Raw genomic sequence first — 26,126 nt, 5'->3', positions numbered from 1 at the left:
AAACAGCTCTTCATGTAATATGTGGAACTAGCCACAGTCTAATTTAAATACTTTCTATTTGCTTTGTGCAGCAGTTTTAAAACAATAATTTTAAAAGTGGAAGCGAGTTTTTTATGGGGAGAATCTCCATTTGTTGTGAAAGAAGCAGCTTTTTGTTGTACCCTTCCCTAAAAAAATTGCTCCAGTACAGATGATTGGGTGGATTCTCCTGGATTGTAGTTTCTTTTGTAAGTGAAATGAGGTCTTCTGTTCATGCAATTGGCACCGACTTCCCAAAGGTACCATCATATTATTGATCATTATTATTATTATTATCTATAGTCTACATCTGAATGTCTTTCAAACAGGACCAATCAAACAGATGCTTTATTTGTCTAGCTTCCAACTTGCTTATATTAAAATAGTCATTAGACAACAAAAGCCACTTGATTCTGAATAAGCCCACATTGTTCAATCATGAAACTGGTGCCTATCGGTTTCATTTGATGAATTTTGTGGCCTGGGATCAAGAAATTCTATATGGAAGAATGAAATTATTAAAAATTCTGGAGTAGAGTTATGAGAAAGAGGCCCCAATAACCAACTTCCAGACAGGGATATACTTATAAAACCTTTTTATGTCAAAGTCATAATTTCACAACATGACACTCTAATTCAAAATCCAGTAGCACCTGAAGAATTAAGGTAAATGCTGCCATCCAATGAACAGTTTATAATTCTTAAAAAGAGTTCAAGAAAGAAAAAATAATAAAAGTACATTCTCCAGAACAGCAATTGTATTTCAAAATAAAAACTGTATTTTGTTGGGTTTTAAAAGAATTTTTAACAAGACTCCATAATTGTCATATAACAAGTTATACACAATGTGATTGTTCTTCGATGTAAATTCTTGTTTGCTTTTCTTAGTCTATGACAATCAAAAGTATTTTCTGGCATATATGCAAGTGCAGGAAAGCCATTTCATTAAGAACAACTGAGTGTAATTGTTAACATATAATTTCTAACACCCATCTAATGTAAATGAACATTAAAATATTTTTAATATAATTAATTTATATGTGCACTTATATTTATCTTGTCCCATATACATGTTAGATGACTTTTGGGGATTCAGTGGTACAGCCCTCTTGGATTTTATTTTACAAACAAAAGAACCCAAAGTCAAGCATCTAAATATACATGAGAAAAGAAATTCCCAAATATTGATTTCTGATTACTAATTTTAATTTCAATAGGAAAATATTCTAAATGTGCACATTTAATTTTTTATATACTGTATATACATGTATGTGTGTACATATACAAATAAGTTTTCTTGTACAACACATATACACAGCATTGAAGTGGAAATAACTTTGTAAACTTTTTTCCCACATGTAAATGTCCTTGTATTAAAATTTTTGATCTTATTAAAAACAATATTACATTTTTTGCCATCAAATTTCTGCTCTAACTTGCTATAATTAAGAATACTGAGCAAGAACTTATGGTATTTCATTCGTCCAAGAATTACACCAATTTTATACTTTGCTGAAGATGTTTCTGAGTGACACTCATCTAGCAAGAGAATGAGGTGCAAACTTCTTCAGGTAAATTAAAATCAGGTAATCACTACTGTCCTGACCAATAAGGTTACACATCATCAACACTTAGCTATTAAGTTTTTAAAAATCACCATAGAAAGCTTTTGTCTATGAATGCAATGAACAAATATTTTCCCAATAATAAATAAAATAAATGATAAAATACTCTAAAACATGGACAAAACAAATGATGTGTACAGTACATATAGTATAATACATCATAATTTAGTGTTTAATTAACAATAATCCTGATATTTCAGGAGACACTTGTTAAATTACAGATAAAGAAAATGTCATTTTATAAATTAAGCCAAATATTTATCTCATTTTAAATACAAATTAGAGTGCCTGTATTATACAGTATATACATACAGTACACACATAAAAAACCCGATTTATATTATCTAGTTTTGAATAGCAGTCCTTAAGTGGAAAAAAAATATAGAGTTTATATTTAAGCTGTATTTTATATTTAACATCCAAATTAATTTGGTGTAAATAAAAAGATCAGTGCATTGTTGTCTGATTTTTTTTTGTTCAATTTTTAAAAATCTTTTGCAATATTAGACAATCTACAGCAAGGCTAGCTTATTCCATTCATGAAACATAGATTGACTCTCAGTTTGCTTTTCTTTTTTCCTTTAAAATTTATATATATATATATATTGTATTTGGCAAAAAAAACCTTTGTAAATTACATCAATACAACTTAAAAAGAGGTTCACTGAGGATAACTGAATTCAGGTCTTGTTTTGAAATTCAGAACATCGCCTGGCACATTTTTCTAATAAAGATGTTTCATGAACATACAGCAGGAAAAAAAAATCTATGCTAATACAATGCTTTTCCCTCCCCTTAATTGCTTGAGCAAGGTCAATGCCCTAGCAATACCTATATTTCCAGTTTCAGAATTCTTGCTAAATAAATTACTAAAACATATTTTGATAAGAAAAGTTAACTCCATGTGATATTCCATAAGTATAGACTGAACCTTATTTGAACATAGCAAAATTTAAAATTCCTTTCAGGGACTTGCTTGTCTTCATAGATAGGCTTCAAAATGCATAACAAAATGAAATACATAATTTCTACATACATGAATTCCCAATAGGAAAAAAGTAAACCATACACTAGACAATATTATAGAACACCAGAGTGAACATTGTAAATAAAGACAGTATCTTCCAGTATAAAAAAAAAAGGGAAGAACTCTATACAAGCATTAATTCATTAGGTCTGAATTAAAGATGCAACTCTCTCTCACTCCTGGCAAGAATTAATTGGTAATGCACTGTTTTTTTCAACAGTACAAAATATCCTGAGAAATTATTCAGATTACAACGAAAGAGAGGGCTGTCATCACAAAGTTCTTGCACAAAACACAGCATACTGTTGCCTTAACAAAGAAAATAAAACTGATCGCCTACATTGTGTGGAACACTAAGAGGGATGTCATTTGAAGCACTTCTTATTATTTCATTGGCTAATAATTAGAAAAGGATTGCATTCAGTTACTGTTAATACCCTCGAGTTATCTATGGCCAATTATATACAAGGAGGTAATTTGTACTTCAAGTTATTATTTTTTTTCAACTAACTACAAGCTCAATTCTGAAATTTTACATTGAAATACTGTATATTGTATATTGTTGAAAATTTAAAACAGGCCCTTCTGAAGGAGCATTTTTCTAATTTTGTGCAACTTTGATGCAGAGCCCAACAAAGTCCTGTATGAAGAGAGACAGTGCATCTTTAAGAAGTTTGGCACTGAGATCCTGTATTCTTTAGCTGCATTCTATTAGCTTGGCCAGATTATCTCGTAGTTCTGTAAGTTCAAAAATTTTGCCATCGAGAATTTCTAAAAGTGTTTTCAAGTTATTGCGAAAAACTTCTTGTTCATTCTGACTTTTCTCCAAACGCTGTTCAAGATCGGATAGTTGGCCTTCTAGATCTTTATTTCGAACTTCCACTTCCTTTAAAAAAAAATGTAATATGCAAAGTAAATAAAATACTGATTTTTAAATGCTATTCTTAATGTTACACGGAAATATCGTTGTATAAGGCATGCTACAATGTGATCCAGGATGGAACTTTCCTTGCAGGGTAATTATCACAACATTGTATTTATCTGTCTATAAGTAAGCAAATTGTAGAAGGTCACATCTGTTTTTGGACTGAGACCCATGTTTAGCTTTGTTACTGGACTCCATCTTCAGGGAACTCTTCTCTAGTAGAGAGAGTACACAGAATACCACACACAAAATAATTTGAAGCACCCACACTGTTAGAGAGAAGTTTGCCAAAGATGGGCTTCAGCACGAGTCCGAAAGCTCACAAGATTAAATATCTGGTCTCCGTGACCAGCCCAGATTGGATCCTGCAATATTATTCTGGGACACGTATATTCTCCTTCCTTTGTCAAAAAGGAATGGGCAATTGCCAGAATATAAAATAATAAACTATGAACATAAGTAAATATTTTGCCTCTGGCAATGACAATCTGATTACTTCCATGTGATCTAGAACTAAACCATTGGTGAAAAAAAATTAACTGAAGATTGTGTGTATATATCTGTTCAGATATGTTTATTATTCAGATCTGATTCATAAATGCACATAAACAAAACACTCAATTTTGTAATTATTTGATTCCATTCTGAAGATTATGTAATTCTAAGTACTTAGTGTCCTGGTTAATAATAATTTTATGAAGATTTCTCCTTAACTTTGGTGACATATTATAGTACCACCAAAACTGGGTAGCAACAAATGTGAAGGAAATCCTAGTGCCTACACCAATGTCACGGAGTCCATATATAGTTAATGGATGGTGTCACTACTACTGAGCAAGGCACATATCCACATATTTGCTGATATAGAGCAACATGGATATTATATCATAGAAAACATGGTTTGAAGGGGATCCATCTTTATCAGTGTTTCTGATACAATTAAGAAATCAATATATGCTAAATGTGTATGAACTGCTTCCTCAATAAGATTTAGTGTATTCTATTCTTTAAAAAGTTAGCAAATATATATTTTAATCATTCCCCACTAACTGATTTCCAAAACAAATATAGTTCTGCAAAACCTTTCTTCTCACATCTGTAAATTTTGTCATTGATTTTTTTCAAGATAACAAACTGATACTTATTTCATGTCAAATAAATAAGTAACTACAACATCTGACTAAGCAATATGCATGTTATTCATAATTGGGCATAAATTCTTCACTCATTACCTAAATAGCTTGTCCAGGTAATTGTAAAACATCAATTGTGAGAATAAATGGCAAAATCTTTAGCCAAAGAGATATAAACTATATGTCTACAAATCATTAAGGAATGTCATATATAAGAATTTGCAAACAAAACTCTGGCATATGACAGTATCAATATACAGGATAATTGCTATGAGTAAAAATTAATGTTAGCTTCCTGTAATATCTGAGTTGTCTGCCATGAAAAAGCAAGTTTTGGAGTCATAACACCAGCATTTCATCATAAACTGAAGCATGTAATTTTTAATCAGCATGAATGAAAGGTCAATCTCCCTCAAGTTAAGTTCAATTTCATGGACTTATTATTAGACATAATATGGTGACTTCATAAACTTGTGTTTGGCATAAAAAGTCTTTGGTATCTCTTTAGTTTCCACTGAACAGATCAGCTATTATTAACGTTTACATAAAACTTTTCACACAAGGAGTATTAAGCCTTTAGTTCTTATGAGAAACATGGATCAAAACCGTTTTGCAATTATGTCTTAATGGAGCTGCTGAACCAAAAGAGAACAATCCATCTCCTTGTCAGCATCAAATGATGCCTGGGGTTACCCTTTCCATTCTCTTAACCATATGCTCACAAATACTCTTGGTCATCCCCTGCCTTTATCTTCTCATTCTCCTTACTAAAGAGCAAGTAATTCAAGCTGCCAGTGTTAAGAGGGAAATAGTATCCATTAACTTGGAAGCATAAGAAAAAGCCTTGAGTTTAAACTAGGGAGCACAGATTTTATATATGGGGCCTTAAAATTTATCATCTAGTAACCTATGGGTGATTTATATTATATAAATTAGACATTAACAGATCTCCCACCACTGTTACTTACTTGTAATTTCTGAGTTAAAGAGTCTCTTTGCGCCTGAAGCTCTCTGGCATTGTCAATTTCTTCTCTCAATTTTTCAATTTCCTAAGAAGAATAAAATAGCATATTACCCAAACTGATGAAAACACAGATACAAACTTTAGCCTTGGACAATTCAGCCATATTGATTGCTGGATAAAGAGGGACTGGTAATTGAAAGACTAAGACCTGGAGTCAGCTTTCCAGCGGTCAACCACAGATCCCTGACTTCTACTTTCTAAATCATTATACTACTGCAATATACTCTTTAAAAATGAGAATTTACTATATTAAATAGACATTCATTCATTATCTGCTCATTTCCATAGCATTCACCTTACTTTTATGTTTCTCCTGACTTACTCTACTCTCACCACCATATTACAAGCAGACAGGAGCACCTTCTCACATATACCCACTTTCACTTTTCTGGGTCACATATACTTACTACTTTCCTATTAGCATTTTATGTCTTAAAATTTCTCGACCCCTCTTTCCCAACTTGCAATTTGTAACATTTGCAATGTTAGATAGAATGTATGATTCGAAGAGTATGGATCTAAAAATTAATTTAGTAAAGACCAAGATTGAATTTCTGATAGGGAAACTTGTGAAATGATTGTACATTATAGAAAAATGGTGGAAAAACTTGCACAAGTAGATGAATGTGTTGCTGGATGAATTAGTAAATTCAATTGCCAATCTTCAGTGCATTTTGTCAATGACAGATACAATATAAACTTTCCAAAGTAGACCAGATTAGAAAACCAAAGTCATGGCTGCTAATACCGCTCTTAGTATATATAAAAAATAGCATAATCTTGCAAGTTTGAATATGCTCCCCCTCTTTTCCTATTTCTCTCTGGAAACTAGGGAGACTGCCATCTGAGATGCTTTCTCAAATCGCATTTCTACCCTAGACTCAGATTTCTTTTATCTGACTATTGTCTTGGTTGGAACTCTTCCTCCTGTTCTTCAAATTATTATCCTGCCCATTACAAGAACAAAGAAGTAATTTCATGTTACTAGAAAGCAGAGCAAAATCAATTTAATGATACAAAAGTTAAAAAAAAAAGTGACTGAGGAACTATAATCCAAATTATACAACTCTGAATGATAGAGAAAAGCTTAAATTAGTGGCATAAAAACTCTAACCATTACTGTATTGCCTCCAGAATCCTTCTAATTATCTCCAGAACAATCAAGAGAGACGGAGGTTCAAAATGTTTGTTTGTTTGTTTGTTTTAAACATCTCTGTATTGAGAAAGCTTTTAATGAACTAAATGGCTTATGGCAATTACTTTAATTTTTAAAAAAAGCAAAGTTCCATCAAATCTCATATACTGACCTGAGCCACTTTTAAACTGTTATTCTTAATGTTGCTTGCAAAACCTAGTGCAGCCCCTGACTGGCCTGGCATATACTTAGTATAAAGGAATGGCAGAATAATTTTTCTGGTGTTTTATTTTGTGTTCTGCAGAATGTCTAGCGAAGAGCTCTCTCCATAATGCAATATTGTTAAGCAAATGTTAAAATGAATGATAATCACTAGAGAGTCCAGCATGAATGATCACCAGTAGTTAGAACACTGACAAAAGAGACTTCTGAAGATATAAACTAAAAGGTTTCAAAAAATTAAATGGGATTTCATAAAATCAAAGTTCACATTCACAAAACTCTGAAATGCAGTAAAAAACCTTCCAGCTAAGTAGCTAGCCGAAACTTCCCTGAAAACATTTTATTTCAGTGCTACTTCTATCCTGAACTCGTCTTTGAAACATACAGTGTCAATTACTGCTATAGAAAATATAATACACTGCCAAGGCCTGGGGAGTGATATAAAAAGGCAATCCCATTTATTCTTTGGGGAAGTGAGCAAGCTCTGCTAGAGGCAGCTAAGCTTTTCTTTGAACTTCCTGCCAATGCACCTCCTCAGAGTATAGAGGTCATTCCAGATATCTCAGTCTCAAGAGAGACTACCTTGAATCCTAATAAAGCAGCTTTTCAGGCATTGAAGACTAGCATATAAAAGCCATTTAAGAAATGGGTTACAATTTGTTTGCACACCCCTATAGTTTCAAGGATAATGTTGATTCTGTTGCATTTGGAAATAAAGATGTGTTCTAATGGAGCGGTGCAAGGAATTGTGAATTACCTGAAAGCCAAGTATTTAGCAACAGAGCACTCTGATCAAACAGTTTAGGATTACATGCTCAGGCATGCCTGCAAGCTGTACTTGTTTAACAGACTTTCCAACAAACAATACTAAAAGCTTCTGCTATTCTGTTCCTATGGATGAACCCGATTCAGTCATGAAGCTTAATTTCATTCAAGCAATGTTTAAAAAAAGATACATACACCAGGGGTGGGTTCCTACCGGCACCAGTTCGCTTCGCACGTGCCAGACGTGTGTTGCTTGCGCATGTGCACTTCACTGTAAATTGTTTTGCGTATGCGTGAAGACCATGAAAAGCTAATAAAAAACATGCCAGCAATGGAGACCGGGGAACCGGTTCGGGGATGTGGCCAGCCTGGATTGCTGCCAGTTGTGCGACCCAGGCCAAATAACCACTACCGGTTTGCCCAAACCGGTAAGAACCAGTAGAAACCCACCTCTGACATGTACCTTTTTCCAATAATTACAAATATTCTGGACATTACACTAATCAGGGACACACAATACTGAACTAGCAGTTTATAATTTGGGTGTATTTGGAGAACTGTTCTATTATTTCATCATATTGTACGAGCCAGACCATCATGTTAAAGAATACTGTACTAAAGGGACGTGCAGTCAGGGGAGGCAGGGGAGGCAGAGCCTCACCACTGTCATCATGAAAAGAAAAAAAATGTAAAAGGAAAAAGGCAAGAGCTGAGGTCAGGCGGAGCTAGTTGCTGCCAGAGTCACCGTGGATGACTCTGCTTAACTGTTTAAAAAAACCTCTAAAAAGCGCCCTCTACAGGAGGAGGCAGGAGAACGACGTGCCTCATCTAGTCTGACTTTAGGCATTTTATGATCACTCGAGCAGAGTTAAGCAAGGGTTAAAAGTCTAAAAATTCCTGCCGTAGGTGAGGCACGTCGTTCTCCTGCCTCCTCTTGTAGATGGCGCTTTTTAGAGGGGTTTTTTAAACAGTTAAGCAGAGTCATCCATGGTGACTCTGGCAGCAACTAGCTCAGCCTGACCTCAGCTCTTGCCTTTTTCCTTTTACATTTTTTTTTTCTTTTCATGATGACAGGCAAGAGCAGAGTTGATATCCTCGCTGAAACAGCTGGAAAAGGTACGTGTGGGTCAGAGGGAGGGGGAGGAATTTGAACTTCATCCTCAAGTGTACCTCCCTCCCCAAGTGTAGTTTGATTGAAGGCAGAGCCACGTTGCCTTTTCAAACACACACACACACACACACACACACACACCTGGATAAAACAAAAACTTCTGTGTTTGTGTTTGTTTGAGAGAGAGTGAGTGAGAGAGGGAAGGGGGTAGGAGAGATAGTCCAATCCAACTTCTCTGTGTGCGTGTGTCTGTTTGAGAGAGTGGGGAGGGAGGGAGAGAGGGAGGAAGGAGGGGGAGGGAGAAGAAAAAGAATGAAGGAAACTTTTTCGCAAAGGAGAAAAACAAATGCTGTCGCTTTAAATCGGAACTGAGCATGCCTGGCTGTGGAATTCTGGGAGTTGAAGTCCACAAGTCTAAAAAAATTTGAAACCCACCACTGTGTCAGTGCCTCACCAGCCATAATCCTCACTGCACATCACTGCTGTACTATGGTATTTCTCTGAAATGGTATAGGGCTTCCTTCCTGAGCAGGAGGTTCGACTAGAAGACATCCAAGGTCCCTTTCAACTCTTTTATTTTGTTAAATTATATAAACTCAACAGTGTTTTGTCAATCTGAATTAAGGTCTGACTTAAGCATATTATATGAGCCAATGGGTTGCATCTTATTTTATTTTGTCCTGCTCATAGGATAGCAGTTACCAGCAGAATTATAGTAATCTCGCCCTTGAATTTTGTTACATGACCTCAAAACTGTCCTGGAAAGTTACTAGATTATACAGAGTACATTTAAAAGATGCACCAGAGGAGGGGGAAGAGGGGGGAGGACAACAAGAGGAAATAACCTGCTGTAGGACTGGAAATCCACTCAAGTACAGGAGCAAATTCAATTGTCCCTTTTTTTTAGTCCTAATGTCCATATAATGATAGTACTGCAGGCTGTCTTCTAATTAGCCATTCTATTCTGTGCAATACAATATTTTCTTAATTCATTCTCTCTCTCCCCCCTCTCTCTCTTACACACACACACACACACACACACACACACACACACACACACCCTTTTCTCATGTATTAATGTATAATTAAACTATAGCTATAGCTATATCTGCAGTATCGTCTATAGGTATTATAAAATCTATCTTTTAGGTCATTTTCTTCTTCCTGATTAAAGTGCCTTCATTAAAACTAATTTACTTGGTATAATTTTACTTGAAAACACATGTCTAAAAATGTTCTGATTTTTAAGTACCAATTCAGGGATACTGTATTTTTATGCTAATAGCAGAAATTCTCTTAGTATGCAATCAGTTTGAAAAATATAATTTAAAAAAAGTAAAACTATATTATAAAAGCAAAACAATATAAAAACCAAACACAGAGAAAAGCCAAACTGACAAAGTAAACATAAGGAGCTGCAATAATAATAATATATACTATTGATATACATTTCTATATACTTTTGAGTAGACTTGTAAAGAAATTTAATTTCAGATACTGTATACAGAATTAATACCTCATTTGGTGTATGCTTCAATCATGCATCAGAGTAAGCACTAGTGTAATCAATGGAATAAGAAACTTCTACAGAAATATATTGAATTGAATTGAATTGAATTGATTATATTTCTATGCTGCCCTTTTCCCCGAAGGGGACTCAGGGCGGCTCACAACCCAAGTCAAGGGGGGGGGGTACAAACAAGGAAAAAAAGAACACGAAAAAAAACAATACCACAATTTAAAACACATATTAAGGCAGGAGTGTCAAACTTGCATTGTCACAGTGTCGTCATGTGACATATCGGGACTTTTTCCTCCTTCGCTAAACTGGGCGTGGCCAGCACATGATGCATCTGGCCCACAGGCCACAAGTTTGACAGCCCTGTATTAAGGGATATCTGCAGCTCTGATTGAGTTTGAAGCCTAATCTATATTACCTATGCTTATTTTTACCCTCCCTTTCATTTCCCTGCAAAACTTTAAACTCAAGAGTGGGTAATGCCTACATGAAAGAGACTAGGGAGTGGGAGTGGGGGTTGCATGGCTCACAAAACTCATAGAAAAGAATTCCCTCTTAAAATTGCCCTCCTGTCTTGCAAGATAATTTTAAGAAGCTTCTGTTAATATCAAAGGATGCCTCTTAAAACTAACCGAAGCAAGGACATTTGCTTGTGTGTTCGTTCAGGTTTGTGGGTGAAGCAATGGCTTTAGAAATATTATAGCTTAAAAACTCTTCCGTTTTGTTTTTTGTTTTTGGCTAGACAGTGGTTCTCAACCTTCCCAATGCCGCGACCCGTTAATACAGTTCCTCATGTTGTGGTGACCCCCAACCATAAAATTGGTGTCTCGGTTCCTAAGACCATCGAAAATATGTGTTTTCCGATGGTCTTAGGCAACCCCTGTGAAAGGGTCATTCGATCCCCAAAGGGGTCCCGACCCACAGGTTGTGAACCACTGGGCTAGACCAAAATTGTTGTTAGGTGGGAAGGGGACTGGGCTAAGGAAAAAGTAATGCAGGCTGAATATTCCCCCTTCTGCTGTTGTTCATACTTTTGTGCAAATTTACCTCACATTCTGAACTCAATAGATCAGTGTTTCTCAACCTTGGTGACTTTAAGTCCTGTGGACTTCAACTCCCTATGCTGGCTGGGGAATTCTGGGAGTTGAAGTCCACAGGACTTAAAGTCACCAAGGTTGAGAAACACTGCAATAGATCATGTATTAATTCTAGTCACACCAACCTAAACATTTAATCTTATTATATTCTTAAAATATTTTCTAAAATAGCTACATGAATCAATAAACATAACAAAGTACCTCTTCCTTTTTCTTCAGTGTTGCTTCTAATTCTTGTATTGTCTGATTTAATTCTGTTTTATGAGTTTGGACTGCATTTGCTTGACTACTCACACACTCCAGCTCAGTCACCTGTAAAAACAATACATATAATTATTATAATAATAATACAGTTAATTAGAAGAATATATGAAAAATGTCCCCCTTCTGAAATATCTCGATCAAAGCATCAATGTCTATTGGATAAGAGGGGAGGGAAATTACTGTGATATGTGATACGGTATTTATAACAAAATCACTAGACAATACATGACATGGTGGGTCATATTTCAGATACATTTATTACACTTACCAGATTCCTCAAACCTTTCAACAACGGCAAAACTTCTAATGTACTTGAAATGTTCTTTAGCAATAGCAATAGCAGATTTTTATATACCGCTTCATAGGGCTTTCAGCCCTCTCTAAGCGGTTTACAGAGTCAGCATATTGCCCCCAACAACAATCCGGGTCCTCATTTTACCCACCTCGGAAGGATGGAAGGCTGAGTCAACCCTGAGCCAGTGAGATTTGAACCGCTGAACTGCTGATCTAGCAGTCAGCTGAAGTGGCCTGCAGTGCTGCACTCTACCCACTGCGCCACCTTTTTAAAATTCATTAAAATTGAATTTAAAATTCAGGGAGATCATCAGAGATGTATCTGCCTTGAAAGTAGCCCAGGTTGAACTGTATAGTACAGTCAAACATCAGGACCTGACCATAGGAAATGTTTCATGACATTTGGTATTATTCCATGAGAGTCATGGATCCTGGATCCTGGATGCATTCTAAAAGTTAACTAGTTTGAGGTGCAAAAATTTTGCTATTGCTAGGCATACATGAAAAAATAGGTACATTTTTATTTGTTTTGCCTTTCTTCATCTTGGTTCTTAGAACTACCTAGAACCAAATGGCAATAGCAGCATAATTAAGAAGGCAAAAACCCCAGGCATCTAAATGAACGACTTGCCGTTCCTTACAAGTAAATAGAAAATATTCCCGATAAATATTCTTAGGAAGCCACTACACTTTATCGCAATAGAAAACATTGAAGAAAATAATCCTTAGGGATAAGAGATCCACCTCTTTGTTAGAGACAAATTACGTGTCCAATTAAATGAGCTTGGATTTCCATTGTTTCTGTTTTAAATAAAATTTGCCACACTCAATTTTTTAATCACAGTAGTGACACCTGGCAGTTATGACTTGTTGCAGTGATCAGGAGCCCTTTTTTAACTGTAGGATAGAAAACAGTAACTTTGGAGAGCAAAGTAGTTGCTACTATGTGGAGTTTGTGGGGAAAATGGCAAAAAAAGAGTTAATTTCACTCCAGCAAAAAGGATACAGCACACACAATACAGAATAACAGGAGGTGGAAGGGACCTTGGAGGTGTTCTGTTCAAGTAGGAGAACCTATGCAGGTAGCCCTTGACTTACAACAGTTCTTTTAGTACTGTTCAAAGCAGAGGTGGATTGCTCCTGGTTCGGCCCGATTCGGCTGAACCGGTAGTGGAATTCAGGCCTGGGTCACAGAACCGGTAGTAACCCATTCCTGCCACGCCCCCAAACTGGTTCCCATGCCACTGCTGGGCTGCTGCCATTTTGGTTTTTAGTGACTGCGCGTGCGCAGTTCACTGTAAATTGTTCTGCGCATACGCAAAGAACAATTTACATTGAACAGCATGTGCACGCTCGCAAATCGGTAGTAAAACCAGCAGCAATTCACCCCATCCACTGATAAATTGTTCTCACTGACAGGAAATTTCTTCTTAATTGTAGGTTGGATCTAACTTTGTTTAGCTTCCATCAGTTACTTCTCGTTTTGCCCTCAGGTGCATGGATTAACTACCTCATCTCTGTGACAGTTCCTCAAATTTTGGAAGACTGCTATCTTGCCACCCCTGGTCTTTCTCTATGATAGACTAGACATTGCCAGTTCCTACAAACATTCATTGTATGGTTTAGCTTGCAGTCCCTTAATTAACTTTCTTGCTCTTTTCTGCACTATTTCTAGAGCCTTAATATCTTTTTTTGTATTGTGGTGACCAAAACTGGCCACAGTATTCCAAAGGTGCCCTTATCAAGGCAATATAAAACGGTACTAACACTTGATGTGATCTACTGATGCAGCCTAGGACTGCATTGGAATTGAGGGGGGGGGATTAGAACCTTCAGGACTTGATCCAAGATATCCTGTTTTTCATGAATTCAGTGTTTAATTAAAGCAGGATCAGACAAAAGTTTGGTGGCTTTGACTGAACTTTTTAAAAATTTCATTGGTCATCAGGAGGTACCACATAGCCCTTCTGTCCTATTAGAACTCATCTTAATTAGATGTTATTCTATGAGATACAAACATCTACTGAGAAATGAATTCCTGGACCGGGTATTCTTTTCCAAAGCTGCATGTAGAGGCGCAGTAAATCCATTTCCAGAAAGATGCTGAAAAATTGAAACAGAGCCAGGGCAACAAAGAGGATGCAGGTACTTGTGGACATGCCCTATGAAGAGAGGCTGGAGAAACTTGGAAGATTCAATCCGGAGAAAGAAGATTCAAGGAAGACATGATATCCATCTTCAGAAACATAAAAGTGAAGCAAGGGGAAGATTTTCCATCACTACAGAAGCCAGGGCTGGATGCCATAGCCAAAAGTTGCAGCTATCTTGATTTTGTTTAATTATAAGGAGTCTTTCTCTGACAGTATTGTCTATAATACTGTCTATATAGACTCTATATAGTAGTGGAACAGTTTACATACAGAGGTTGTGATTTTGGAGACTTTTAAAAGAGGCAACATTGCCACCTCCTAAGGAACATTTATTTGGCTTTTCAAACAACTGCAAGAACTTGGAACAAATTAATCTTATGGATCTTCCAATGCCACAATTTCATGAGTGTATGACTGATTACCCATTCACAGACAATCATCAGCAGGCATAGCTTGGCTCTGTAACTAAAGAGTGTTTGGAAGGCATGCTTTAAGCTGCCCGGCTTGTTTGTCCAGTCATCAGTTAATCATGTTGTAAGGCAACTAACACAACATGGTAGTTGCCCTGCAAAATGATTAACTATTAGTTAGGCATGTATTTACTGTACCTACTGTGCTTCTCATAATAATATTAATATTAAATAATATTTTAATAATATTAAAATGCTGGGATAATTAGTACATAATAATTATATTACTCAAGCATTTATTTCAATAATGGGGATCATTATGGAAACAGAACACCTGGATGAACTTGAACTTTCCTCGGTCTTTAATTTCAAGAAGGGCAAATAAAACATCATATGGATGGATGTTATTAATTGTTACAGGAATGGATAACTCTCTATAATAACATTTTAGCCACACCTTTCCTCAAGGCATAGCTTATCACAGTTTTACTATTCAAGTGGTGTCAACTCACTCGTTTATGTAGACGTTCTGCTTCCTCTTGATACGCAGCAAGCTGCTGTTTCCATTGTTTCACGTTGGCAGTGGACTCAAGGAGAGCTGCTGTCAGCTTGGCATTGTTGCCCTTTAGCGTAGCAAGTTCTGCTTCCCAGTGCTTGCTGATTGCCGAACTAAGGACAAAATTAGAGTGGTCACATTAATGAGCATCCCTCGGATGTGGTCTATCCTATTTTTTAATGGATGACTACAGTATACAATATAATATAATATAATACATCCTACTGTTTTTCAGACTGAACAGGTAGTTTGGTGGTATGTGTTAGGAATATAATCTAACGGTTGGATTGGCAATATATAAATCATGTAACAATGCTATACCTGTTTCTTTAAATCATACTGTAAAATGTGATTGGTTGCTGTTTTCCTCAATCGGCCATAAGAGGGAGCCAGAATGACTGTTAGCTCTCTGTTTGTTAGATGCTGGGCTGATCTGATCTGAGTGTTTTGGAAACTGGCTTTTAGAAAGTGCCGTGAGCTATTGTAGGTTTTGCAACTGCTAGGAAACTTTGAGTACCAGACTGTTTGTATGATTATGGACTATGTTATTTGGATTATCCCTTAACTGAAGGACATTGATGACTGACTGTCTTATCCGTGTATGACTTGGACTGTTTGATGGACTCTGATAACTCTATTTCCACGAAAGTAAAAGCCTATATAAACTGCAGTGTCTCTGTATGCTGGTTTGTGTGTTCTCCAACACAACTCTCACAACGCTTCTCTGAACGCACTCGCTCTCCCAACGGGCAGCTTACCTAACAGGATGGACATTTTTAACCCAGAGTTAAAGTTATAAAGTGTTTACCTCTTTGAAACATACACTATATTGCCAAAGGTATTCGCTCACCTGCCTTTACTCGCATATGAACTTACTGTCAGTGACATCCCATTCCTAATCCATAGGGTTCAATATGACGTCAGTCCACCCTTTGCAGCTATAAGAGCTTCAACTCTTCTGGGAAGGCTGTCCACAAGGTTTAGGAGTGTGTTAATGGGAATTTTTGACCATTCTTCCAGAAGCAGATTTGTGAGGTCACACACTGATGTTGGACGGGTTTACATGGCCTACCACTTCGTGGCTGAGTTGTTGTAGTTCCCAAACACTTCCATGTTCTTATAATACAGCTGACAGTTGACTGTGGAATATTTAGGAGCGAGGAAATTTCACGATTGGATTTGTTGCACAGGTGACATCCTGTCACAGTTCCATGCTGGAATTCACTGAGCTCCTGAGAGCGAACCATTCTTTCACAAATGTTTGTAAAAACAGTCTGCATGCCTAGGTACTTGATTTTGTACACCTGTGGCCATGGAAGTGATTGGAACACCTGATTCTGATTATTTGGATGGGAGAGTGAATACTTTTGGCAATATAGTGTATATTCTGAATATTCCAATATTCAGAAAAAGAGATGGACATTTATGCAGACATTTTCAAATAGAAAGTTCATAAATGCATCTTTGTATATCATATGGCTGTATTTGCATCATATATTTATGTCAGTGCTTTACTACATCTGTTGCTGTAGGCCAGTGATGGTTAATCTTTTCAGCACCAAGTGCTGAAAGTGGAGTGTGCACATGCTGGAGCACCAGAACCCAGAAGATAGCAGCCGGCCAGTGTGCATGTGCTCGGTGGCCAGCTGCTCTTCTGGGTTCTGTCACGCACATTTGCACTGGCTAGCGTGCATGCATGTGCCAGAACCCAAAAGAGAGCAGCTGGCCGGTGCACATGGGCACCGAACCATCTGGCTGATGTGCATGTGCTTGATGGAACCTGGAAGAGCAGCTGGTGATGGCGTGCATGCCCACAGAGAGGGCTCTGGGTGACACCTCTGACACGCGTGCCATAGGTTCGCCATCACAGTTCTAGGCTTTGCTTTCTACACTGCAATGGGAAAACTCATTTTTTTGAATCAAATATATTTATTGTTCGGAACATATTCCTTGTCTCGTAGTTCAAGTAAAGAGACAAGATTTGAGAAGCTGTTTCACAGGCCTAGTAACAATGATTTGTATTGGGAAACTATTTCAATGCATCCATCTACAGTATGTTGGCTAAAAATAAAATTCTTCTGCCTGTTGGAAATACTGGAATTGTGTCTGAAGCGGAACCCAGAGCTACAGTTCAAGTCAGAGCTATTCTCTGGTATTGCAATAACTTTTTGCTTTGTATCGTGTGTGTGTGTGTGTGTGTGTGTTTATAGTTGACTTATTGTTCGTTCTCCTGATAGTGGATGAAGATCTAGATATTTTCATATCCAATAAGGAATCCAATTTGTGAAGTTACTGACAATAATTGGGACCAGAACTCTTCACTAAGCAACATTGCTTACAACCTCCTGCCATTTTCTCCATTAGTTTTGCTTGTTGGAAGTTGGAAGCGAAGGTTGCAAATGGCAATCATGTAACTGTAGGACAGTGCAACATCATAATTGCAATCTGGTTGCCAAGCACTCAAATTGTGATCATGGAACTATTGGGATACTCTGACTCTAACAACTCTGAGGACTATCTGTAAGCATCCTTCATTCTGAGCCCTGGTGGCGCAGTGGTTAGAAAGCAGTACTGCAAGCTACTTCTACTGACTGCCAGCTGCCTGCAATTTGGCAGATCTAATCTCACCAGGCTCAAGATTGACTCAGCCTTCCATCTTTCCAAGGTTGATAAAATGAGGACCCAGATTGTTGGGGGAAATATGCTATTGGGATTTTCAAAGCCATTGAGAATATTTTTGCTTTTAAGCTAATTAAACTTCCTATCTGTCAGTTTATCTGTGCAATTTTGTTGGATATTTTGGGTCACTAGTTATTATCACTAGTTATATGCAGAATTGTCTCCCAGAGTTCAGTAGTAGTAGGTTACTGAAACCACCTGTATAGAGAGGAACAAATTGCCACAATTTTTTAAACAATCAGAAAGCATTGTTGAACAGACAGGCAATAAATCCTTGAGTTTTCAAATTAATGAGGGAAGAAAACTGTTAGATATGAATGAGACTTTATGCATGGGGATTTTAATCATTTTACTCATTTAAAATAGCAAATTGCATATAATACATTAAAATGAAGTATATCAAGTGAAATTCATTAAAATGAAATATATCAACATTTACTATTTTAATATTACCAGTATTAAGTGCCATTTATATATTCATTTCAAAGCTCTTTTTTATTTAATCCAAAATGAATTTGAAAAGATAATTATGGTGAGTTTGCTTTTGAACAAATATTTCTAAATTTATCCGTTTACAATTTTATTCGTTTTAAAATTTTATTAGTTTAATTTGATATAACACTGATTTCATTGTTGTCTTGGGTGACATCTGTGAAAAAAATTCAGGTGCTCAGGCATGAAAATGTGCTACTCGAACACTATACTTTTCCGCCCACACTGAAAAAAAATTAGAGGGAACATTGGTTGGGGACCCCTGGCCTAGATGGTGGAATGTGAGCAACATATATGAATTTTTTTTTTTTTTTGCCATCCATTTAAACATCTCCAATTCTCGGAGACTGCCTGACAAGTCCAACTGATGGAAAGAAAGTGTATATATAATTTATTATATTTCCCATCTGTCGTATGGTACATGTGCCAAAAGGTGTTAAGGATTGGTCTAGGAGAACTTGCTGCTGCTGGTTTGCTGCCACTACCTCACCCAGCTGCCTCACTATGGGAGAACTCGCCCTGGAACAATTCATTTTATTATTTACATCAGTCTAACCAGTGGTGGGATTCAGATTTTTTTACTACCGGTTCTGTGGGGTTGGCTTGGTGGGGGTGGCATGGCTTGGTGGGCGTGGCAGGGGAAGGATACTGTAAAATCTCTATTGCTACCCCACTCCAGGGGAAGGTTACTGCAAAATCAATCTATTCTACTGCAGAGAATAGATGGGGGCGGGGCCAGTCAGAGGTGGTATTTATACTGGTTCTCCAAACTACTCAAAATTTCCTCTACCCATTCTCCAGAACTGGTCAGAACCTGTTGAATACCACCTCTGAGTCTTATGTAATGTAATGGAGGCAAGGTGAACAACTTCCTCCTCTCAGCTCAGACAAAAATTGGGGATGACAAATTGGGGAGGGGAAGAAGGACTTCCCCCCGACAAGAAAAAAGATCACTTGGGAGAGAATCACACATTTTTAGGTGCACAGGAGTTTCTTCCACAAAGTTCAAGAAGTGGGGGGGAGGAATAAGCTGCTTCAAAAAGGGAGGGAGGAAGGAACAGGAGGAGGAGTTGTTTCCCCTCACCTCCAGCATTCTCCCGCAATGAGCTGGCCCGTGGTGAGTTGCCTGCGGCAAATTTTTCTACGGCAAGCTGGCCATGGTGAGCCAGTGTGACGAGTTATCCCATTCCAGTTAAGGACAGCCAATATAGCAGGACCAAACAGAAAATCTATCTATGGAAATCACACTCTTGCTTTCTCAGGCAGGAAGAATGGGTAAAAAAAACCCCACCAATCAAGGAATGTGGTAAACCATCATTTAGGCAGAATATCTGCTGGCATCATTGCCAGAGTAAGAAATAGATTGAAATTCAGTAACTTCTTAAGTTAGTTAGTTTCATTTCCAGCCAGTTCCAGTTCAGGAGTCAAGGAACTTAATGTTTCTGATGTGTGGCAGAATTCTTAAGTCTATACTTTCTCTCTTTTACTAAAAGGGTTAGATGAAATCCTTTATTGACCAAAACTATAACAAGAAGAAGTCAATTTCTATGGGTCAATCCTATGACAGAAATAGTGTACGGAAAAATTAATTTGGCCTGTAGATGGTTATATTCTGCTCATTCATTTCTTTGCACTACTTGTACAGCAAAGCTTATAATCTTGTAAGATTGCTTCACCTGTATTACAATTTGGGAGAAGGATGCTGGGAAAAAAAGGGGTCTGTCACATTAGGTATGTAATTAAAATGTAAAGGTTCTGATTAGTTTATTTTTTGAAGCTTCAAACCTATGGACCTTGATTATGCCCATTGAACTAGTCTGTAAGTAAGTACATTATATCGTACCTGAACTGTACCTAGGTTAAAACTCTTTTTCTCAAACTAAACTATTACTTAGGTAAAGGTAAAGGTTCCCCTCGCACATATGTCCTTCCTGATTCTAGGGGGTGGTGCTCAGCTCCATTTCAAAGCTGAAGAGCCAGCGCTGTCCAAAGACATCTCCATGGTCATGTGGCTGGCATGACTAAACACCAAAGGAACATGGAACACTGTTACCTTCCCACCAAAGTGGTCCCTTTTTTTCTACTTGCATTTTTACGTGCTTTTGAACTGCTAGGTTGGCAGAAGCTGGGACAGGTAATGGGAGCTCACTCCATTATGCGGCATTAGGGATTTGAACCGCCGGACTGCCGACCTTTCTAATCGACAACTCAGCGTCTTAGCCACTGAGCCACTGCATCCCCTACTATTACTAAATAGTGATAATTGCTTTAAGTTAATTTACAGATACCTAATCAGGGAATGAATAGGTTTTCCTTTGTTCTATTTTACAACTGCTGTTTCTTCTCTAGAGCACCATTTTTGGTCCCAGCTTCTTATTCTTATTCTAAACTATTTTAGGTTCCAGAGAGTCAGTCTACCACATTCACACTTTTTTTTTCTTGAAAGGTCCATCTATAATCCTTCCAGATGCTTCCCATTAGTTCATCATCTCCTTTCTTTCTCAATGTTATAAAAGAATAAGATGAAACGACAGACTCCTAACTTTGGACAGTAATCCCAAGACTCCTCTATCTGAAAGCATAACTTCTAGAACCACTTACAATTTACTAGTTCTCTATTTTCTTTAAAGTCCGATTCTGAATGATTCCCTCTTGATAATAAAGGGACTTTTCTTTCTTCTTGCAGAAAGTGGAATACTTGCATGTTCTCTTACTAAGTTTATATTTAAATTTTAAAAATGTTTGCTAAAATTTCCATATTTTATAACTCAGAAAATGTCTAACAAATTAAAAGAAGCCAATATCTACAGTCTACTAGATCTATTTTGCTGGGATAGTCTTGGGGAATCTTAAAGTTGGTCCTAATATTTTAATGGACCACAGAATGGAGATTTATATTATTTATGATAGAGAGCCAGCAAGTCTAAGAAAGATATCTTTCACAATGTATTTAGAGCATATTTTGAGTGAACAAATGTCTAATCTTAACAACTGTTTATAAACAGATTGTACTTGATAATGAAGATCATTGAGGCCTAATGCATGTACAGCCGAAACTGGTAGAATTCTGCGTTGATCCTGGTCTTAATGAAGCACAGTGGTCCAAAGTCCTCTTTTCTGATGAGAGCAACTTTTGCCAAAAGCACCAAAAACTGGTTCAATGACCGTGGGATTACTGTGCTTGATTGGCCTCTCCATTCTTCCTCCATACTCTGGGTCCTTGGTTTCCAAATGAGATGGAAAAGTTGCTCTCATCAGAAAAGAGGACTTTGGACCACTGAGCAACAGGACTTTGGATCACTGTGCTTCATTAAGGCCAGGGTCAACCCAGCTGTCTACCAGGAGATTTTGGAGCACTTCATGCTTCCTTCTGCAGATGAGATTTATGGGGATGCTGACTTCATTTTCCAGCTGCCCACACTGCCAAAAGCACCAAAACCTGGTTCAATGACTATTGGATTATTGTGCTTGATTGGCCAGCAAACTCGCCTGACCTGAACTCCATAGAGAATCTATGGGGCATTGCCAAGAGAAAGATGAGAGACATGAGACCGAACAATGCAGAAGAGCTGAAGGCCGCTATGGTCTTCTATAACATCTCAGCAGTGCCACAGGCTGATAGCTTCCATACCACGCCCCTTGAGGCAGTAATTGCTGCAAAAGGGGCCCAAACCAAGTACTGAGTACATATGCATGCTTATACTTTTCAGAGGTCTGATATTGTTCTACGTACAATCCTTGTTTTATTGATTGCATGTAATATTCTAATTTTCTGAGATGGTGGATTTGGGGTTTTCATGAGTTGTACGCTATAATCATCACAATTATGACAAATCACGGCTTGAACTATCTTGCTTTGCATGTAATGAGCCTTATCTCATATATCAGTTTCACCTTTTAAGTTGCATTACTGAAATAAATGAACTTTTGCATGATATTCTAATTTTTCGAGTTTCACCTGTATATATGCAGAAATGAGTGAGAAATACTTAAGTTTGCCTATGTATTGAAGGAGAGCCATCTTGACATGCTTGTACTATGGTACAAGCATGTCAAGATGGCTCTCCTTAATGTATGGATTTTTTATATGAAAGAGCAGTCTGTGAACGGATAAGAACAGTATAGATAGAACAGGATATTGTTGCTGTGGTGCTATATATTTTATCAGACAAGTGATATTTAAAATATTGTGATAATGGCACTTGTGCTTTATTAGTCTGAGTTTGAATATGCAATGAATATGCAAATACAAGCTGCGGCCTGATTGGCTGGTCATTTGGTCTTTAGAACTGGGGGGAAGGAGTGTTGCATATTCAAGCTCTGCGCATGCTCACAAATCTTGGAGGCTGGAGAGCTTACATGGAGGGAAACTCAAAGAAGTCCTGTTGGTAACTTTTCTGTTGGGCTTTGTTCGATCGGCATGCAGGCAGGGTTCCGCTGTTGCTGGAAGGTTTAGCTGACAGGATTTCTGCTGACTTTTTTCTGCGTTCACGATGGCTGATGTTGTTCCCTCGCTTCTGTCTTAGGCTCTGCGGGAATCGCTTATCAATCCCATCCTCGTCGCCAGTATTGTAACGTGTGGGTTGTTGTGAGGGAAAGACACGCAGGAGCCATGGATGCAAGACAGATCTTTATTAAGACAGAGATGACAGCGATTCGAACTTTCCCTGAACGGTCAGGGTATTTATACTAGCACTCAGACCAACTGTCATTTGACCAGCCAATCAGGTCGCAGCTGGTATTTGCATATTGAATATGCAACAGAAGACAAACAAAATTTGTATTTATTTATCTTTTAATTCTGATATGAGTCACAACCAGATGATTCAAGAACCATAGAACTAATTATAAATTGATAGAACTATTAATATGGAATTAATAGAATTAATAATATAGACCTAATTCTAAATGTGTTATGCAGAGGAGCCAAATGCATATGTGGATATAGATGGAGCTATGGAATTATTGTCTGATATCTAGGCTATTGATTTACAATCCACCACATGGTTCAGTCCTGTCCCTCCATGATGCTCAACAATTGCATGAAACTGATGGAAGAGGCTATCTCAGCTCATGGAGTGTCATCCACATGCTGATGGTATCTCATCCCATTTCAGAAAACATGAATTTTGTCTAAGTCAATTGTAGGGTGAATGAGAAATAATGTTATCTAGATTTCAGGGTAAAAGTGCTACTAATAATGAAGAATGTGGATTTGAATATTGGAACTCAGCTTGTTTGGGATAGACTGCATTCTCTTCGGGAGTACAGGGTCATAATGTGACTTTGTTCCTTGACCCTCAGTTGTCACTGTATTTGCAGGTGCTAGCTTTGACAAGGAATGGTTCTGCAACGTGTGCTTCATTCCTTTCTTGATTTGGTAGTGTTGATCCACAACAGAATATCATCCAGTCTTGATTACTGCAATGTCTTCTACATGGGACTACCCTTGAAAACTATCTGGAAGGTGGAATAGGTGCAAATATGCAGCTAGATTGCTAACAAGTATAACTATACAGAGATCATAAGATGCCTGTATTAAAATATCTGTACTGGTTGCCAACTGCTTATCAAGCACAATTTAAGCCTAAATGGCTTAGTGATCTGGTTATCTAAGGGACTGGTTCTCCTGTTACAAAACTATCCAGTTGTTAAGACTGGCAAGAGATGCTATCTTAAAAGTGTTCTTGCTGTCAGAGTCTCATCTTTCTGGCTCAGGCAGAGGGGTTGGGCTCAGTTAAGAGCCAAGGATTCTCAGGAAGATTCAGAGAAGAGAAATGCAGGGAATGTAATGAGCTTTGTTGAACGTCACCTCAACAAATAGTTCAAGAGAGTGTGAAAAAAAGGTCAAGGCATTTCCACGCAGAAGGAGGTGTAGAAAATGAGCATGAAGGGTTTGAAGTAGGCAGTCATCTCCTTCAGACTGTCAAGGTCTGTTTATAGCTATATTATGGTTGTCTAGAAAGCTACGTTTTTCAGATGTCACTTTGATTTATGAATTAAACATTCCATGAAGTAATTATTAAAGTTTGATTAATTTAATAGTTTAAATTTAATAGAAGTTAAATTGTGGGACTCCTATTTTACTATTTAGCTTATTTACATCTAGTTCTTATTTATCTGGCTACAAGAAATAATGCACTAAAAGTATATTTATCCCAGTAATGATAAGGGTAATGAAACTAAAAATTATATTGCCCAAAAATAGGGGGTGGGGAATCTTTTGACAAGTAAGGATAGCATAACATTGGGGGTAGCAAGCTGAGGTCTCCAAAGTGGTAGTTGCCTCACCACACATTTGGTCAGATGGGGCTCTGGGGAATTCTTTGAGTTTATTCAGGACTTATCCCAGTTGTTATGCATTTTTCATTTCCAAGTGGGGGAACTTGTACTGTTAATTTTTACCAGTCATGGTTACAGATACTTCCAATGGCTCCATAAAAGGCCCGTGAGGATTCTGAATGGCCCTAGAGTTTTGGATTGCACATTCTTGCCTTAGAAAAGCTGCATTTGAAGAATTAAGAATGGGGACAGAAAATATGGAATATCTGGACACAGGTGTATTCCAGGGGAAAGAATTTTATCTTTCACAATTTGTCAAATTTGTAAAAAGCAGCATGGCTTTGATTGCAGATCATAGTTGCCACCAACTTTTTGGCTCTCCTCTGAGAAAAGATAGTTTGAAGGACAGCAATGAAAAGATTGAAACTTCATACTTTGGAGAACGTGTGTGCATCTGTTTACAGACAAGTATATGGCGTAAGTTGCATAGTGTTATGCAAAAGGGACAAAAGGGTCAAGCAAAAAATGAATGCTGTCTGGAAGTCCACATAGCTAATGAAGCAATAGTGAAACAAGAGTAGAGAGTTTGAAGGGATGCAAGAAAAGGAATATAGTTGGATGGAGAAATGAAACAGAAGATACCAAAAAGATTTTATAGCAAAGCTCTCGCTTTTAAACACTTTTGTTGTTGTTGTTGTTGTTGCTAGTTGCAAAACTTTGTCTGACCCATCACAACACCATGGACAATGTTTCTCCAGGCCCTCCTGTCTTCTATCATCCTCTGGAGTCCATTTAAGCTCACACCTACTGCTTTGGTGACTCCATCCAGCCACCTCATTCACTGTTGTCCCCTTCTTCTTTTGCCCTCAATCTTTCCCAGCATTAGGCTCTTCTCCAGTGAGTCCTTCCTTCTCATTTGGTGGCCAAAGAATTTGAGTTTCATCTTCAGGATCTGGCCTTCTAAGGAGCAGTCAGGGCTGATCTCCTCTAGGAATGACTGGTTTGATCGCCTTGCAGTCCAAGGGACTCGCAGGAGTCTTTTCCAGCACCTTAGTTCAAAGGACTCAATTCTTTGGCACTCAGCCAAAGCAGCTGGTAAAATTAAACGCCACCAAACTTGTAAAGTACAGTGTTGCAGATATATTGAACTAAAATTCCATGAATTCCTATGTAGAAGGTTTTTAGCTTTGCATATGATATTTAGGAATCCTTCAGTTGCCAAAAGGTTTGGGAAGTTAAACTATATTCACAAAAATCTAAGCAAAATATATTTGTATATAAATTCAAGCTATATTCCGGCAGCCCAATTTAATAGCCCAAATATTAAATCTTTCATTAAAAGGAGTCTTGTTCCACTGTAGGGATCTACAACTTAATACACTAATAAAAGATAAAATG

The 26,126-nt window shown here is 37.5% G+C and overlaps 1 protein-coding gene across 2 annotated transcripts in view; it reads right to left on the bottom strand.

The window, feature by feature from the left end:
• Positions 1-410: 410 nt before the first annotated feature.
• HOMER1 (homer scaffold protein 1) overlaps positions 411-26,126 on the bottom strand; it is a 67,250-nt gene continuing 41,534 nt past the window's right edge. The window contains exons 6-9 of one of the 2 annotated variants that reach the window (XM_014074203.2): positions 15,232-15,388; positions 11,803-11,913; positions 5,697-5,777; positions 411-3,556 (exon numbers count right to left, since the gene is read on the bottom strand). In XM_014074203.2, the coding sequence (XP_013929678.1) occupies positions 3,368-3,556; positions 5,697-5,777; positions 11,803-11,913; positions 15,232-15,388 (538 nt within the window). In that variant the 3' untranslated portion in view covers positions 411-3,367. The remainder of the gene's footprint in view (positions 3,557-5,696; positions 5,778-11,802; positions 11,914-15,231; positions 15,389-26,126) is intronic. The other variant, XM_087715603.1, reaches the window with a different exon arrangement.

The sequence above is a fragment of the Thamnophis sirtalis genome, unplaced genomic scaffold (genome assembly GCF_051295495.1).
Source record: "Thamnophis sirtalis isolate CommonGarterSnake01/CBP01778 unplaced genomic scaffold, rThaSir2_p1.2 scaffold_5, whole genome shotgun sequence".
Taxonomy (NCBI): domain Eukaryota; kingdom Metazoa; phylum Chordata; class Lepidosauria; order Squamata; family Natricidae; genus Thamnophis; species Thamnophis sirtalis.
The sequence above is the reverse complement of the archived record's forward strand: the minus strand, read 5'-3'. Positions and strand labels throughout refer to the sequence as shown.